The sequence below is a fragment of the Chenopodium quinoa genome, unplaced genomic scaffold, assembly GCF_001683475.1.
Source record: "Chenopodium quinoa cultivar QQ74 unplaced genomic scaffold, ASM168347v1, whole genome shotgun sequence".
Taxonomy (NCBI): Eukaryota; Viridiplantae; Streptophyta; class Magnoliopsida; order Caryophyllales; family Amaranthaceae; genus Chenopodium; species Chenopodium quinoa.
Genome location: NW_018745024.1, coordinates 2,042,432 through 2,061,103, shown reverse-complemented (window position 1 = coordinate 2,061,103; position 18,672 = coordinate 2,042,432). Strand labels below are relative to the sequence as shown.

At 35.4% G+C, this 18,672-nt stretch overlaps 1 protein-coding gene and 1 long non-coding RNA gene across 2 annotated transcripts; both read right to left on the bottom strand.

The window, feature by feature from the left end:
- Positions 1-927: 927 nt before the first annotated feature.
- Positions 928-12,077, bottom strand: LOC110708275 (protein ABCI12, chloroplastic-like). Its single transcript, XM_021886365.1, has 7 exons — positions 11,246-12,077; positions 6,225-6,341; positions 4,767-5,003; positions 4,304-4,468; positions 4,049-4,124; positions 3,171-3,235; positions 928-1,640 (listed from the first exon to the last, which is right to left on the bottom strand). Exons 1-7 carry the CDS (start codon positions 11,567-11,569, stop codon positions 1,491-1,493), a joined length of 1,134 nt encoding a protein of 377 aa, XP_021742057.1. The 5' UTR covers positions 11,570-12,077; the 3' UTR covers positions 928-1,490.
- Positions 12,078-15,382: 3,305 nt separating this feature from the next.
- Positions 15,383-16,460, bottom strand: LOC110708274. Its single transcript, XR_002508681.1, has 2 exons — positions 16,156-16,460; positions 15,383-15,630 (listed from the first exon to the last, which is right to left on the bottom strand). It is a non-coding gene; the product is annotated as an uncharacterized LOC110708274 (long non-coding RNA).
- Between the last annotated feature and the right edge of the window lie 2,212 nt (positions 16,461-18,672).

Sequence of the window (18,672 nt, the reverse complement as noted above, 5' to 3'; positions counted from 1 at the left end):
CCTGCGAGCCTTCTGCTGCTCAGTACCAACGCCACCTGCTCGCAACCCCTCGCGTAACAGAACCACGCCCATTGGCAGCCTCCAATTCGAACAAGCAAAACCGTATCCCACGGCACTGCGGAGTTGGGAGTTGAGTAGGAAGGCAGAAAGGAAGGGGAAGGGCAGGAAGAGTGCATCAGTGGCAAAGGGGAAGGGGAGGGAGGCTGGGAGGAGGAGGAAACAGAAAAGGTTGTTTTTTACATTTGTTTTTCCTTTGTTTATTTTTTAAAATTGAAAAGAAAAGAAAAAGAGTTTTTCTAAGCTATGCCCTAAGGTAGTCGAGATTCTAAGGTATACCCATGCTTTTTCAAATTTCTAAGTTGTGCCCCTCAACTCACTACCATTAATGAATGATACCCTACTTGGGACTTCCACGTCACCTATAGTTAGCTATATATTTAATAAAAAGATGATAAGAGGTAAGGAAATGATACGAGAAAGAAATCTTAATCACAACAACCCGAATAACGAAAACTAAAGTCACGAAATCACACTCTCAATTAACTTTTAAATAACTAATAAGGGTACATTTTAGTATTGATAAGAAGTTGAAGGGTACGACTTAGAAACTTGAAAAAGCATGGGTACACTTTAGAAACTTAACTACCTTAGGGGTATAGCTTAGAAAAACCCAATAAAAAAAAACGAAATTACTTAAAGAACAGGTAACTGGTAATCTTGGCCTAATAAAAAAGAATAGGGTGCAAAGCTTGGATTATTCATGAATAATTAAAAGGTCGGATTATTAAAAATAAATCTGGCAAAGGTTGGATTATTTAAATAAAATTTTCCTAAAAAAAATTGAATAAAATTATAAATTTTATCATATAAGTATGTAAAATGTTACACGGGCATAAACCTAGTTCATTTCAACATTTGAATGAAAAATGCACAAATCAATAATGATACGGTAATTGAACTTCAAACTAGTTAGCAATGGCTGCCTATACATGGGTATAGCTAAAACTTTACATTTGCATTTGCATTGCACTTGCATGAATAGCTTAGCTTTGGACTTTGGTGGACAGCCAAATAATTTAGATGGAAGACGAAGAGCCTTAGACAGTGAGACTAACCAAAACAAACTCCTGCACGTCTAAAGTCCAATTCTATAAATGGCAGGTAGAGGCCCCTAATCTGTCTTAGAATACTGTTAGTTTGAACTTCTTCGAATATTTGTAGTTGGAGTTGTTGCTGTCACGGAATCTTAAGGATGACTCTTCAAATAACCATAGCTAGAGCTGTTGCTGACACACAATCTTAAGGGCGACTCCTTCAATAATCTCAGTAAATTGTTAAGACTTTCCAAGTCTGACAGACAGAACAAATGCATCACCCAGAAACTCCAGGAGACGAAGCTGGTTTGCCTGTTTGTATGGGTGTAACTTGGAGTACTGAGTGTTGGCTGCTGATGATAATAGCATTTCAAAAATAATTGAGCCCGCTGGTCATCAGACTAATAAAGACCCTGACAGCTTCGTAGCACCAATAACACCACAGAGAGCCAATAACGAGATGAGATTAGGCATCATAAAAGATGAGTTTTCGAAGTGTATCTTGTGACGATTGCTATCACCTCGAAAACCTCGAACAATCATGGCCTGCGAAATTGGAAAATCAATTACTACCAGGAAGTTCAGGACAACAGCAGAAGCGGTAACTATCTCCCACAGCCTAGGGTCATCAAATTGTCTTCAGATTTACAAATGACCCATACATCTTGGAAAACCACTAGGAGATGACCTTTCACTTTCCTATAACTCTACCAAATCTGATGAAGATGGAGTCTTCCATACCTTACGTACTTACCATACAAACCGAGACGAGCAATTTTTTTACTACATTTAAACTGTCATACTATCTCTTAAGAATGTGAGTGATTTAAAGATAGATGTGTATGTTCCTTTCTTTTTAAAGGTACATAAACTAATCAGCTAACTGAACTAGTCACAAAGGGAAAGACAATACCAGAAAGTAGTGAAGGCCTCATTTGGCCTCATTCAAGAAATGGATATCACTTGTTTAGCCAGATAAATTTAGACAGCACAATGTAAACAGACTAAACAGTGCAGCCGTGCAGGAACACAGCAGCAAATAATAATTATAATAACCCATCCTTTTTTTTTTACAACCAAATTCCCGAGGGAGTAAGATTTGCCTCAACTAAAGCACTTGTGTTCATTTCTTTAATATATTTCTTTGTTATAAAGGAATCTTCTTCAGATAATTCAGCACATTTAAAATCCAAGCAATTTCTAGCACCTGACCACGTTTAAAATCTTTCTACTATCAACACCCCTTCCAGCCCCTAAACCAAATGGACAACCTTATTTCCTAAACATAAAACCAGGGACCTAAGCACTTCAGCAGATTCGGTTCCGTGTTCTAGCTACCTTGTACAAGTTGCTTTTTCAGTTTTACATGTCTATGACTACTTGACTCCACTTGTCAACAACCACAAACAGAGCATTCTCAGAAATATTCATGAAGGGAAAATAAAACTAAACAGGTTGTCTAAATAAACAATTAAACATTAACACAATAAAGACAACAAAATAAACTGTTCATCGGCCTCCCAAAGAGAAAAAATGTGGCAATTAAGAGGTGGGCTTGCAAATGGATCACATTCCAAAAATTAGCTATTGTCAACTAATGGTCCAGTTAAGAACTACATACACAACTGTACAAAACATAATCACCACAACAACCTGACAAGGAAAATAAAATCTTGGGCAAGTCAAAAATCAAAAGTTGTGTACTTGCATTCGGTTTCAAACACACTGGAACACTATCCTCATTGAAAACTTCTAGTATAGTTTGTGTGAAGTGGGTAGCACAGTTTTGTGTTAGATAATCCACACTTTAAGTTAGTCCATATTACAGGTTATGGCACTTTAAGCCTATAGCTGATGTACAGTAACACTATTCCTGTAGGATACTTCCAGCTAAGTTTATGTAACACAAGTTTATACATCAAATAAATTAATTAAATAAAATTCTCACATTCTGTGCAGCATCAAATTTCTCACAAAGGACTAAAAAAATAATTAAAAAAATATTAAAAAAAAAAAAAAGACAAAAAGAAAAGAAAGGTCCAAAAGAGAAAGAGGTCTTAGGAAAATGTGTAGAACCTGTGATATTTGCTCAGCATGGCAAAAAATATTCTTAAAGATTCGCCTGATATACATCACGAAGACTGCATGTCAAAAAAATAAAAACATTTCATCAGGAGCTGAGCTCTTACAACAATGAACAAAGTGAAAGAAAATGAGAAGGGGAACAGCACTTCCTCAGAACACCACATGTATACATGTACAATCCAACAAAAATAAAGAAAAGCAATGGAATAGTTTGGTGATAAAAGAGAGGTAAAAATGGTCCTACAAAGTGTGAACCAGGAAGGCAATGGAAGTAAAGGATGAAATAGCTACAGCCGAAATAGGGACACCACAAGAGCTCTACAGGAATATAATAAACAGATTACCCAATTTTTTGCATTAAAAAAAAAATAATAATAATAATAATAAAAAAAAAATTAATAGTTGTCTCACATGAGGGAGAAAAGGGTATTGGAGAGGGAAGAAATTTTAATATAAGAAAGAAAGAAAGAAAGAGAAGCCAACAACACATGCTTCACAAGATACAGGAAAAGGAAGGAGTCTAACTTTGGCCATAGAATGTGCTAAATTTCCAGTAAACCAGAAAGTGAGATAAAGAGAGAAGTTGGGAAGAAAAACAGATATTAAAATAGAGAGGAATCAGAATGAGAGGCGAATGAAACCAATTTTATGGGATTTATAGAGGATAAGGGAGGATTTTATCAATTTCCATGACCACAAATTGTGGCAGCATTTTCACAGTTAAACAGAAAATGTAAGACCTGATACAGTTGCTTGGCTGAAAACTGAGAGCTATACTTTGCATATACATTTGACTTGTGTTATAAAAGATCCAGTAATCAAGCACAAAATATTCATAATCAAATATTATGCTGAAGTCCTGCACATACCATCAACTTTCTCCAGGAGTGTCAGATCCTGCCAATCAATTCTACGAGAGAGAATTCCAAGAGCAACATTCCGGACCTACCAGACACAAGTTACATGAGAAGAATACGCGGACTTAACATTATGATTACCGGTTAGAAGCAGCTATAATAAAATGCCTTCAGAGGAAGTGAAAGTAGTTAGCAAACCGACAACACAACCCTGTATTCAACTGTCCTATATGGAAAAAGAAGCACAGAAAAATAAATAAGAATTACCTCATCAAAAATAAGATTTATGAACCTTAACGAAAGCATCAAAGTTAGAACAATTTCATCCACTGGAACACCAATATGTGCTAAAGGGAGCAGGAACCACCGTAACGCTGATGCAAGTTGCTCTGGGGGAGTTGTCGACAAACAGAGGCTAGCACTTTGAAATATCTGTCAAGATAGTAGACACTCACTTCTGCGAGCAGTTTAACTTGCAATAACTTAAATTTGAGCATACAAGAGCACTGAGGTTAAAGATAGATTATTCTATCTACAACGGAAATAAGAATGCAAACAGAAAAGAGGTACTAAGGACATATTTGGCTATAAACTTTACAAAATAGGTGATGTTAATTCATAAACACATGCACTGAGGATGGATATACAGTTCAGCAGAGAACCTATAGGACCTTGGAGATCATAATATAGAACAACCAACTTCAAAAGCACACCAGTAAATAGAACTTACAGTGAACGTAAGGCATGCAGATGTACTTGCAACCGAGAGTCCTTTCCTTGTCATCTGTAAAGGTCCTAACTTAAAAAGCACATATGTATAATTTTTAAATGATGAAGGAATACTTGGAATTCCAGTTAAAGATGGTGTTGGAGTCCTCTGAGAGACACTGGGAAGAACAGTATCAGCAGTCAGTCCCAGCACTATAAATAAAATAATGGACAGCAATGTCACTCTGCCCAATTGATCCTGCCAAAAGGACATAACAAGCTCAAGTGAATTTCAAAAGAAGCTTACATAATTGAACCAGAATATCTTTGCAGTAAAAAAATATGTTACTCATTCCTGGAGGTCCACGAATAATGAGTTGCAAATATAAAGAAAGATTACACCCAATATGTATTATTTGACAGCAAAATGTGAGTGATGTGCACAGTATGTGTTGACTTAAAAGAGAGCCCTTATTTTATTGGGGTCTTCAGAGTTTAAGATATGTGTGTAATGGACTGAGATCAGTCACACAGCAAAATCAATGTAATAGCAAGAACTTCTGATTTTAACTAGTAAATTAATAAAGATTGAAGCTTTGATATTGTTAGATAATGGTGGAAAGGTTACAAAAGGATAGGTTAATAGCTTTAGGCTATCACTCTCAAACAATGGCTTGAGGTCATAACTCTCTAGGTTTCCCAATACTAATTTCTGCCTATCTTTTCTTTCTTCCTCTCTCTCTATTTATACTAAGGCGAAAGGCTCAAACCTAATAATACTAGACTACCAATATTGCCCTTCCTTAGGTTAGTCTATTACAATGTGCAAACTCACTTCAAACCAGTTTTAAGACAAATATGAGGGTAGGCATTAAAATTCCATAATAATATGTTTTTTATTACTGCTATAAGCCTATAATAAATCGTTATAGATAACCAACACATATACCAATATATGAGGTTGTTTCTTAATTCCAAGCTAAACTTCAGTGTTCTCACTAAGAAAAATTCCAATGATAACTGATGAATCCTTTTGGCTTTATACATGGTTTTATCAATTCGCTGGGATAGGGTCAATCAGGGGCTCTATGTTGACAAGTGATGTGTTCATTTCATACTACTAGTATATATTTTCCCTGATTGACACCACATTCAGAATGAGATAACTCAAATACTTCTCAATATTAAAATAGAAAAGAACTCCTTCATACCAACTCCACGCATCAAGGACACCACATTCACTACAAAAATCAAAATTTCACATTGAATACCCCTCCAAAAAATTTACTTCACTGCAATTATACAATAAATAAATAAAGCTAAGTAGTAACGAAATAAAGATGTAAATCATCAAAAAGTAAACAGCTAAGGTTGATAGATAATAATTTGCTGCAGATATATGCAATCTCTGACAAAACCATTACCCAAAAAACCTACTTATTACAGATAGCTCCACAAAATGCAAAATAAATTAATTTACCTTCCACACATCAGTTGGGAGTATCCAAGTGGACAAAAGAGCAAGAGAAAGAACAATCCCAAAGCGCATGTAAATATGGGAGCGAGCGGGCAAAAAAACTAACACTATAAGCCACACCTGCAAAGTGAACGTACGTCTTAACTGATAGAGATAAAGTTCCCAGATGAGAAAAACAAAAGAGAAGCAAATAATCAGGTTTGTTTAGATCAATATAATAAAGACCATGTCACCTCAATGTGTTTACAAACTTTGCATATCTAAGTCACAAACTAGAAATCTACATCATATGCCAAATAATAAGGGGACTAAAAATTTATAACTGTCACACTAGCAGAATGTCAAAATTCTTTCAAGCAACATACTCCATAACATTCCTGTCAAATTTTTTTAAAAAAATAAAAAAACCATATACTCCATAATATTGCTAGGACAATGATATACATGCATAATTATACACATGTTCCACCCACCAAAGCATACATAATTCTTGTTTCAGCCCATATAAAATAGTCATAATGTCCCCAAAAACTATGTTACTCGGACTCTTCATTCACCTCACGTACCCGTGTCGGACCCTCGACACTCGGACATGGGTATGACATCCGGACACTTCACTTTTAGTTCAAAATCATGGAATTTTTTCACAAAATAGCCGAGTCGGACGCTTAGACACATACCCGTGTCAGATATGGGTACCCGAGTCCAAGTAACATAGCCCAAAAACAATTCAAATAGCTGCATAACAATGAAGAAAATTGGGGCTAGAAGTTCACTATTTACTTTGCATATTTTATACAATTTTTTTTTACTTTACAGAACCTGTTAAATTTCGAAACAATATAAAATGGGCTTAGGCAACCCGAACAAGGAGGACGAGAATTTGGTCCACAAACTAGGCTTTGGAGCTTCCACACTAAAACCAATTGGCAATAGTAGGAGTAACTCCTCTACCTTATAAAGTGGAACCACTTCTCCTCTTTCTCCAATGTGGGACACTCACAAGTGGGCTACAATGGGTTTCAACAGAACCAGAAGTGTACTCAACAAATAGGAGTACATTGCTTGATGAATTGAATAAAAAGAGTACAAAAGACTAAACAAGATTCATAATTTCAAAAAAAATCATACAACCTAATCTCTAGGTGAAGTACTTCAAAACTACAGCATATGCTAATTAAAATAAACAAACAGGGACCTTATCATCTAATTAGTATTCAACTTCACAAAAAAGAGCTATTGACTGCTAAAAGGTATAGTACAAGTCAATTGTAAAAGTTAAGTGAATGAAAAGAGGCCATACAAGCACTCATGTTTTCATCTAATGTTGAAGGTATTGAAGAAGAAATGACAAGAAGCATACGCGGCACATGAGAAAGAAGAGGTGCACTACATTAAAATGAGTCAGCAAGGCAGAGGGATACAGCAGCTTGGAATTGGTTGCAGTACAACTAACTATCCTCATTTTCAGAAAATCTGTAAGAACCCCAAAACTTTACAATAAATAGGACATTTTAGATTTACTGTATTTTCATTACAAGAAAATTGTAGATAGATTCTTCCTCCCAAACTTTCAGTTCTTCACCTTCAATAATATCTTAGTTCTAGTTTTGCCAAAGCTCGGAATCTAGGGATAGAGCAATGAGGGCTTAAAATCTTAAATCAATGTGTTCATAGCTTTGTTCAATTTTTTTTTACTATTATTTGCTGCTGATTAGTTCATTTGATTTCTGCTGCAAAACTTTGATATGGTATCAGAGTTACTGATTATGATCTTGAAGAGTTTTTGATGATCAACTTCGTCAGTTTAGTTCACAAGAGCATCAACCAAAGGTACACTAAATTGATCAAGTTATGTAGTTTCTTAAGCATATTTGGTTAGTTCGGATAGTTCTGATTGATTCGTGATTCAAGTAGATCTGTAATTGAGTTTTTCTATTTGTCATGGAAGTAATAAATGAATCACAATATCCTACTCCAACTCTTTTTTTTGTTTAGAAACCTTCTTCCCCTTACTATCTGCATCCTAGTGATAATCCTGGTCAGAAACTTGTCAATTTCAAGTTTGATGGAAATTGCTATTGAGATTGGAAACAATCTACATTAATCAGCTTATCCGCTAAGAACAATTTAGGTTTTGTAGATGGAAGTCTATTAGTCTAGTTAAACCAGCACCAACCAGTATTGTGGGAAATATGTAGTAGTACGATAGTCTCTTGGCTGGTAGGTATTTTGGAGCAACATATAGCTAGGAGTGTACTGTATTTCAACACTGCAAGATTTGAGCTATGTTTTATCCTCTACAACAAGCTTTACATTATATTAGGCAGGTACAAAACAGTGTATGAGGATATTACACTAAGATTAAGATGATTTGGGATCAATTAGATAAAGTTGATCCACTTCCTATGTGTGCTTAGGTTGTACAAATTGCAACTGTAATGTTGCTCAGAGATTGCTTAAATCACAACAAAATAGAAGGCTGGTTGAATATTTGATGAAGCTGAATGAAGGATTTGGGGTAGTCAGAGGAAGCATTTTGATGGAAAGTCTTTTGCCGAACATTTCACATACTTATAGACTTTTGATGCAAGAAGAGAAACACAAACAACTGAGACAGCAGCTACTACTGAGACTATGGCTTTTGCTGCAAAATATAGGAAGCCTTATGAGCAAGATAAGTACAGACAGAACAAGGATCGAATAAAGGTGACCTAATATTGTGATCATTAACATTTTCCAGGGCATAATATACAGAGATGCTACAAATTCAATGGTTATCCTCAGAACAATTATGCTGATAAGGGGAAGAAAATGGCATCAAATGTTCAGTTTGAAGAGTTTACTGAGTCAGCAGAATAATGAGGCCACATTGAGCAATGAGCAATACCAGAGAGATTCTTTCTTGAAGTATGAGATGAGTCAGCAGAAAATAGTGAAGGTCAATCATCCAGTTCTCATGATACATCTACCAGCTCATGTTGCAGGTAAATTCTGTTTTGCTTCTTATGCAAACATAAAAATGGATAGTTGATAGTGGACTAATCATATGTATTTTGATGCATCTTTATTTGACATTTAGTCAATTCATTGGTCCAAAAGATCATATCAATATTCCTAATGGAAAAAGAGTCATAGTTACTCATCTAGTCACAGCAAGGTTAAATGATCATATCACTTCGCAGAATATGTTATAAACTTATAAATGCTTGATTCAGATACAATCTAATTTCTATACCAAAATTGTGCAAAGATTTGGGATGTCAACCTACATTTATCAACTGTGGTACTCTGACTCGTATTTGAGTGTCGTGTCCGACAAGGTGTCAGAGGGCCACCTTGTCGGACACGACACTCAAATAGTCAAATACGAGTCGGAATAACATAGGAAAAAACACCTAGAAATTCAGTCTAATGCAAATAATACTTATTATTATTATTATTGCACCCTGAGCACTGGAAGAGATTAGCCAAACAAATGCAATGCAATATGGGCAAAACCCATAGCCTGATTATCAGAGGGAGAGTCAATTGAAACTCTTACATTCTTATAACTTGAGCCCGAGAAATAAGTCCCAGCTTATCCCGTGTTCCTCTTTATATGCCTAAGTTAAAAAATTCTCATGGTACATCAAAAGTTGTTGCTTTTCATCCACAAAAATTTCTGATCATCTTGGACTATTACATAATGCAAGTAATCTAAAAAGGTATTTGTGGGCACCTATGATAACACACATAGTATCCTTATTTAGTCATATAGTTACTTATTGCGGATACTTAGGGCGTGTTCAGCGCTAGCGTTTGAGCAGTTTTTAGGTAGCTTTTAGTGGTTTGACCAAGTCAAACCACTACTTAACAAAAAATGTGAGTGTTTGGCAAAGTAGTGGTTAAGGTAGCTTTTAGTAGTGGAGGTGGCTTTTATGAAAAGTTACAAATATTAGCTTTTGAAAGTAGAGGTAGCTGTTCAAAATATAATCTATAGTTTTAAATGTAAAATATTGATTTTTATATGTAACAGTTAGTCGACCGCTACTTTACCGAACTCTTATATCTAAATTATCTATCTTCACAACTATAGCTAGTTGAAAGCTAAAAGCTACCTATACAGCTTACATCTACCTTCACAGCTTACAGCTACCTTCACAGCTATATTTTGCCGAACACGCCCTTAAAGAAGGGGGAAAATAAAATGTCAATTGAGACCATCAGGACTCATTGGTCATCACTCATGTTAGCCAAAACAACTACATTAAATAACATGAATACGTTCACAAGCAGGGGTGGAACTTAAGGGGAAGTAGGCACCCAAGGGAGCTCCAGAGCACCCCCCACTTTTTCAATTATTTTTAAATACTTAAGTTAAAAATGTTAAAATCTTTTTTGGAAATAGATGAAACTTTACTTGGTCCCCTCAAATAGCCACATGAAAATTTTGGTCCCTCGAAAGTAATTTTCTGGTTTTGTTCACAATTGTCCATTGGGGTTCTCTCGTTGTTGCAACATTATGTTAGAGCATACACTTCCACAAGCACCAAAATAGATTGTCTATTCTCAATATTTAGATATAATGAAAGCATTGCCAAATGAATTTACTCTTAGCTACAATAAGCAAGCTATAAAGTTAGTTATCACAAAGGACCATTGCATACAACAACAAAATGATTACCCCATTGCTTCTAAAGAAAATACTGCTCTTACTACGGTAAGAGCGGTCTCGGATGTATGCAGCCTTATCCCTTCGCATCGTGACAGCAAAAGAGCAATCACATAATTACATATCAATGAATATCAAAATCACAGCTTCAATTAAAACATAAAATTCTCTCCAACAACCCACTAACATTGTCACAATTCACAATCATCTTCTCATATAGCTAGGCATACATAACATACACCAATTTCAAATAATCAAAAGGGAGTCATTCATACAGTTTACATGAAAGCAATTGTTTCAAACATATATAAAAATACCCTAAAACAAAATCAATAACTCAAATCAAATCAAATTAAATGAGGGAAATTACCAATTTGATTCTAGAGTCAACACAATGCAAGAAAGTTGTAGGAGAAGTAATGAACTGACAAATTGGACTTGAGGTAGCACTAGCAATTGATTGAAGAACCTTATCAGGCCCAAAATCAAGTCTTTTGGGCACCCATTTCTTCCAATTAAAAGCTCCTCCATCATTGTTAACTGCTATTGAACGCTGAATTTTGTGGGGCCTCAAATTCCATGGTTTTAAAGTTGAAGGTAGGAAAACAGTTGGTTTAAACTGGGTTTTAAGATTTTGAAGTGGGGTTTTGAAGTGAGGGGGAGAAAGTAGGATTAGGGTGTGAGAAATGATCATGATTTTATTGGTTTTGAAAATGGAATTGGGTTGAAATTCAGGGGTTAGTGGGTGCGCAAATGCACACCAGTCACCAGTGACACCCTTTTGGTCTGACTAATGCATTCAACTTCAGCAGAAGAACAGATGGAGTGTAGCATATGGTCAATTGCTCAAGGACTGAAAAGATGTTAGCGCGGATAGGCCTATTGATTTAAGTATGGGGTGAGCAAAAACTTTGGATACCTGGAAATTGGATGGAGTGTAGCATATGGTCATTTGATAAACATATCAAGAAGATCAACTTTTACTTTCTCGTTTTGAATCAGGAATTTCAATGAAACCTAGTGGTTTTAAAGCCGGATAATAAAATCAAATAACGTAAACCAAAAGAGTTGATTGTAAATAGTCCAGGTTCCTAATTTTCTAGAGTCATAACCGATTATATATTAGGAGTGATATAATAGGTAAGGGTGAGCATGGGACGGGTACCCGTACCGTTAACACTATCGGTTCGGGTACCTCATAACCAATAACACTAAAAATGATATACATTACCCGAACCAATAAGTTCGGGTACCCGAACTTCGGGTACCCGGATTTTCGGTTCAGTTATCGGGTACCCAATATGATTTCCAATAATAAAAATTTAGACTTTATAATATAGTTATTATGATATCATTCAACACTAATTAGCAATAACACCACATGATCATGACCAAATTACTAATAATTACTAATCATTTAAATTATGAAGTGATTACGAAGTAAAATAATCGTTTAGATTTTGAATAAATAGATTTAAGTAAAAAAAAAAAAGAAAAAATTGTTTATCGGAACGGATCGGGTAACCGTTAATTTTAAAATGATACCCGATAACCGTACCCGATAACAAATTATCGGATCGGGTACCCGAACCGTTATGGTTATCGGAACGGGTACCCTAATTTTCGGTTCGGTTACGGTTCGAATTTTCGGGTTTTCGGTTTTTCGGATAATTTTGCTCAGCCCTAATAATAGGTAAAAGATAAAAAAAGAAAGTATTTTTAAAAAAAAGGAAAATTTGCAAATTAGTACCTTAAAAAGAGGGTCTTTGTGAACTATTATCCCTAAAAAAATTGTTAATTACTATCACTAAAACCAAGTAATTCTAATAACTACTACATTTTTCCCTAATCATCCTACTTAATCATTTAATGACATCATTATCCGTTTAAATTGTAATTAATAGCTTTAAAACCTTATAATTAGATAAATCCTGCACCACCATTGCACCACCTCCAGGCTCCAACAATCCCCTTACCACCTCCGACAGCTCCCCCACCATGAATCTCGTTCCCTTTTCGATCTCCCACCGCAAAAACCACCCCTCCCGTTCCCCCACCACGAAATCCAATCTAATCTAATCTCCACTCTGCTTCCCACCACAATTCCCACCCGGCCCCCACCTCTCCCCTACCATGAATCCCATTCCCCTTCTGTTCCCCACAATGAATTGCAGCCTCATCACGTGGTTGGGCTATTTTCGAGGCTTGGGGGAAGGGGAGAGGTGGTAATCGAGGTTTGGGAAAAGGGAGGGGATGGGTTTTAATTTAAGGGTTGGGACAAAGGAAGGGGAGATAATTGCGGTGGGAGAATGCGAAATGGTAGGTTTCGTGGTGGATGATCAAGAGGGTGATAAATCAGGGTGGGGGAGCTGTCGGAGGTGGTGTGGAGGTGATAGATGCTAGGGTTTACATAATTAATTAAGGTTTTAAAGCTACTAATTATAATTTCATTAAACAATTATTTCATTAAAATCTTAAGTAGGCTGATTAGGGTAAAAGGTAGTAGTTACTAGAATTAATCGGTTTTAGGAGTAGTAATTAACAAATTTTTTTAGGGGTAATAATTCACAAAGGCCCTCTTTTTGAGGTAATAATTCACAAAATTTCCTTAAAAAAAAGGCTAAAATCATAAATAAATAATAAAAACAAACAGTTACAATTATCGAAACCATAAAATTAAATTGAACAAAGTGAAAATTATTATTGGGATTGTGTAATATTATTTGTAAATCATTTACAGGTATATATACGAATGGGTACCCGAAATCGAAACTGATACCAATAGTTCTCAGTCCAATTCCCAAATTTTAGGAACCAATTTTGTTTTCAAATTTTAGAAATGGGTCCCAAGTGGTACAAATTTTGAAAAGGTATTCCATTGTGCTCACCCCTTAAAGTATTATTCCTTGTCCCTTAAATTAAAGTTTGTCCTATTATTTTTTTTAGTCTTTTTTTTTTTTACTGAATTAAGTTGAATTGAAATGATATGAATTAAGGTGAGATTCAAATAATAATTATGCTCAAGTGAAGATAACACACCATAAGTAAGTTTTGTAATCATATCTTAAAACACTCCCTAAAATAGTTTGAACTTGTTTGTTTTTTTAGGCTTTGTTTGGTTCAATATTAGTAAAGGAAAAGAAGAGAAAGGATGGGAAGGGATGGAAATGAAGGGAAAGGAAGGTGATTTTATTTTCCAATATTTGGTTGATGAAAGGAAATGAAGGGAAGAGAAAGGAAATTACTTTTATTTTTCTCGTTCCAGTCAAATTCCTCCAATTTTCCAAAATTTTGTTAAGAGACTTTCCTCCCACTTCCTTTCCTTTCCTTTAGATTTTTATGTCATTTATTCAACCAAACATGGGAATATAATTAAAACAATTTCCTTTCTTTTCTTTTCCATCCAAATCCCTTCAACCAAAAAGGGCCTTAATGTTTCTACATATTTTAAGGAAGTTTTATAAATATTTTTATCGTTTTTATTTAAGAAAAACGCAAATTCTTTTTATTAATATTTTTCAAGGTAAAACACAATGTCGGTGGAAGATCCCGCACTTGTTTGGTGATATTATGTTCTTTCTCAATAATTTCTTAATTGCGAAGCCCAATTATATTTACTAAGAAACAAACCAAGTAGCAAATTATGTTGACTTGCTAGGTCACTTAAGACAAGCTCATCAAAATAGGTTCTCTTGAAGATAGTAAATTCATAATTTTTGTTCTAATAAGTTAAGTTATAGTCTTGAGACACAATTTAGGGTCTGTTCTCATACATTGAAATTCAGTTCAGTTCAATTCAGCTCAGTTTAGTTCAACTCCTAATTTCCTTCTATTATAAAATATTCATTTCACTTCATTTCAGTTTATTTCAGTTTAATTCAGTTGAGTTCAGTCAATGAAAACAGGACCTTACTAACTTTGTGTATCTTTTTATTTTAAAATAAAAATATTCAAAAACGGACAAATATTAAAAGTTACAAACTAATATGATCTCAATATAGTGTGATCGTATTGGTCCTTTATTTCTGATCAAGGAAAAGAAAATGTTGGATCAAAATTAAAATAGATAAGATGTGATCAGAATTTGGCCACACCCGAAGCTTGTTGCAGCCCTACTAGGTGCTTTGGTCAGTAGTTCAGTGATCTTCAAGTTGTGTAGTATGGTATATAGATTATACTGATGTTACCAATATTTTGAGGAAGATGTAAACCAAAATTAAAAATATAATTAATTCAATCCTAAATCAGTTTATCTAGAATTTGGATTAATTCAACTTGAACCAGATATCAAAGATTAATACGGCAGGTGGTGGGTGATGAGTAGGGGTGTTCATAACCGGGTACCCGGAATTTCGGGTATCCGGAAGCACGGGTACCCAGAAGTGTGAGTAGTAATTTGGACGGCCCATTACCCGACCCGGTAAAAGCGGGTACCCGGTACTCCTTGGGTACCCGAATTTAAATATGTATGCTATTTTTAAAAAAAAAAAACACACATGTTGTTATATGGACTTATAAACCTGCTGTTAAAGTTCAAAGTTCAAGGTGTCTAGCTAGAGAGAGTTCAGAGAGTTTAAGGAGTTTACATCAAATTAAAACAAAACAACCAAATATATTACAAAGTCCAAATAATATTTCAAAGCCACAAATCAAACTAAATGGGAGAGAGGATCATTTCAGTCGCTTGTGACATCCGAAGCTTCAATTGCCTCATTGATGATAATTGTTGGTTGCTCCAAAACCAAGTCTTAACCCCTGCACAAAATAATCATTCCAAAAAAAAAAACATATATCAATTGTAGAATATCACAAAGAATTAACAAGCAAACATGAAAATAACTTATCAAACATAAGCAACGAAATGGTACAAAATGCAAGCAAACATGAAAATAACTTATCAAACATAATCACACTTAATCAGCAAATTAACCCCAAAAAATTCAATTAAAAACCCTAAAAAATGTGATTGAAAATAACTTGAGTATAATCACACATAATCAGCAAATTAATCCAAAAAAATTCGAAAAAAAAAACCTTAAAAATGTAATTGAAAATAACTTGAGTATAATCAAACATAAGAAAAGAAATTTACCCAAGAAAATTCGACAAAAAACCCTAAAAAATGTAATTGAAAACAACTTGAGTATAATCAAACATAAGCAAAAAATTAACCAAGAAATTCGACAAAAAAACCCTAAAATATGTAATTGAAAACAGCTTGACTATAATTCAACATAAGCAAAGAAAAACTAACCAAAACAATTCGAGAAAAACACCAACCTTACGCGGCTGACGGTGGTCGGTGAGGGAGTGACGATCGACCGAGGTTCGCCTGAGAGGGAGGACGTCGGTCGTCTGAGAGGAATGAAGGAGGGTCGCCTGAGAGTGTGTGTTTGAAAATTGAGAGTGAGCGAGGAAAGAGGAGAGAGGAGAGAGAAGAGGGGTAAGCTTGAGAATTGAGATGCGGCTACTGATTGTATGAGGAGAGAGATGAGTAAGTAACCCTAATTTGAGTTCCAGCCAAGAAATTTTTTTTTTTTTTAAAAAAACCCGGGTATTTAACGGGTACCTGCGACACTCAAAGGTCGGCCCATTACCCGACCCGCAAATATGATATTTTAGCGGGTCGGGTACTCGACCCGCAAAAATGGGAAAAAAATCAAAATTACTTGGCAGGTACTTTGCGGGTCAACGGGTCGGATCAAACGGGTCGGGTATTTTTGAACACCCCTAGTGATGAAAATCGATCCCAAGAAATCCTTAAATCGGGAGGAAATCTCTAATCAACTAAGCTATCATTAAGTTTAATTTTAGATATTATATTGTTCCCTTTTTTAGCCGATTCTTATATACCTAAATTTTTTAATTTGTTTACCTGTGTCAAAAAACAAATGTCATGTTTAGCTCTTAACTTTTGTATTAATTAGTGTAACTTCATACAAGCCTGTTCCGTTCAGCTTAATTTCAATTCCGTTCAGTTCCTAATTTTCCTCTCTCGTAAATAATTCATTTCAGCTCTATTCAGTTTAGTTCTATTCAGCTCACTTCAGCCTCAATCAATTTAGTTCAGTTCAGTTGCTTTCAGTAAATCAGAATATACCCTTACTACTAAGGAAATCTAGATCTAACTACATAGTGGACCCTCCATTTTTAAATATTTGATTCATTTTCCTTTTTCGGTCGTTTTTAAATACTTGCTCCATTTCCTTATTTGGAAACCTTTTACAATATTAAATTAATTTCTCTTACATAGTGGACCCACCATGATCATATTTTATTATTTTCATATTCTCTCTCCTCCAATTCTCTCCACTACTTTTACTTTTTATAATTTTTTATTCTTCCACCTACCGCATTACCTCCATATTTTATTAGTTTTTTCAATTTCTCCTAAAACTTCGCGCATGGAGAAATGGAGCAAGTATTTAAAAACGGAGGGAGTATATATGTTGCGGCGGTCCGGCAGTCTCTATAATAGTTTATCAACTAATTGAATTTATATTAGGAAAAATTGAGTTTATAAATCCCAACTTTGGGCGGTTTACAATGAAAAATCTCAACTATGCATTATCCCGTAAATATCCCAACTTTGATACCAATCTTCTTGTAAAGAACCCAGATGACCGTTTACATGAAAACAAGGTTAACTCTTTTTTTTTTTTTTTTTTTAAATAAAATAAAAAAATTTGCCACTTGTCAGAATTTTAGTGGTCCAAAAAATAAAACTAATTGTTTTTTTTAAATCTGATATGATAAAAAAAAAAAATCCAACCCAACCCCCACCCCATCTCGCCGGAAAATCGGCCCCCACTTCCGAAAACTCCTCACCCACTGCTGGAAAACGGCGCCCCTCCCCCACCCTCGAAACCCACCCTTTTCCCTCCCCCACAACCTTGCAAAAACCCTCCCACCCTAAACCCTAAACCGGAAAACACCCCCTCCCAAGACCCCCACCCTGGAAATCGCCCCCTCCCTTCCCCCACCCCTGAAATCGATCCACCGGGAGTGTTCCACGTGGGTGGTGAAGGGGGGTCGATTTCAGGGGTGCGGGAATTGAAGGGAGGGGGGGCGATTTCGAGGGTGGAGGTTTTAAGACGGGGTGTTTTCCGATTTAGGGTGGGAGGGTTCCGCGAGGTTGGGGGAGGGTGGGCGCCGTTTTTCGGCGTCGGGGAGGGGTTTTTCGGGGGTGGGGGGCCAATTTTCCGGCGGGGGTGGGGTAGGGGTAGGGTGTTTTCCGGGAGGGGTAGATTTTTTTTAATTATTTTTTTTTTTTAACCAATTCCGTGTTGACACATGGATTGTAACTTGAAGTAATAAAAGGTTTGGTGACCTGTTGGGATCTTTAAAAGAATATGGGTATCAAAGTTGGGATTTTTAAGGGATTAACGAATAGTTAGGATTTTTCATAGTAAACAGCCCAAAGTTGGGATTTATAAACTCAATTTTTCCTTTATATTATCGTGATCCACCAAGGTAAAATGAACTACTACTCATATATAAAGACAAACAAATTGAAGACTTCGACAAAGGTTTCCACATATATAGGATGAATGAATGATGAATTTCTCTCACAATGTGCAAATTTAAGACTTTAAAGATGAATAAAAACTGAATTTGTACGATGAAGTTTTCTCTATTACGGAGTATATAATTGATTAAATTGAATGGTGGAGGGACTGGTGTCCACCTAAAATTATGTTTCTATTATTTCACATATAAATATCTATATTGACAACTATAGAGATCGAAAGGGAACAAAGTTGTACAATACTTAATCACAATAATTATACTACCTTC

Coding starts and splice junctions, on each gene's coding strand:
- LOC110708275 (XM_021886365.1), bottom strand. CDS start 11,569: ATGATCATTTCTCACACCCTAATCCTACTTTCTCCCCCTCACTTCAAA. Junction 4,469..4,766: donor CTGCATGCCTTACGTTCACT/GTAAGTTCTATT, acceptor CTATCTTGACAG/ATATTTCAAAGTGCTAGCCT. Junction 4,125..4,303: donor TAAATCTTATTTTTGATGAG/GTAATTCTTATT, acceptor TGTGTCTGGTAG/GTCCGGAATGTTGCTCTTGG.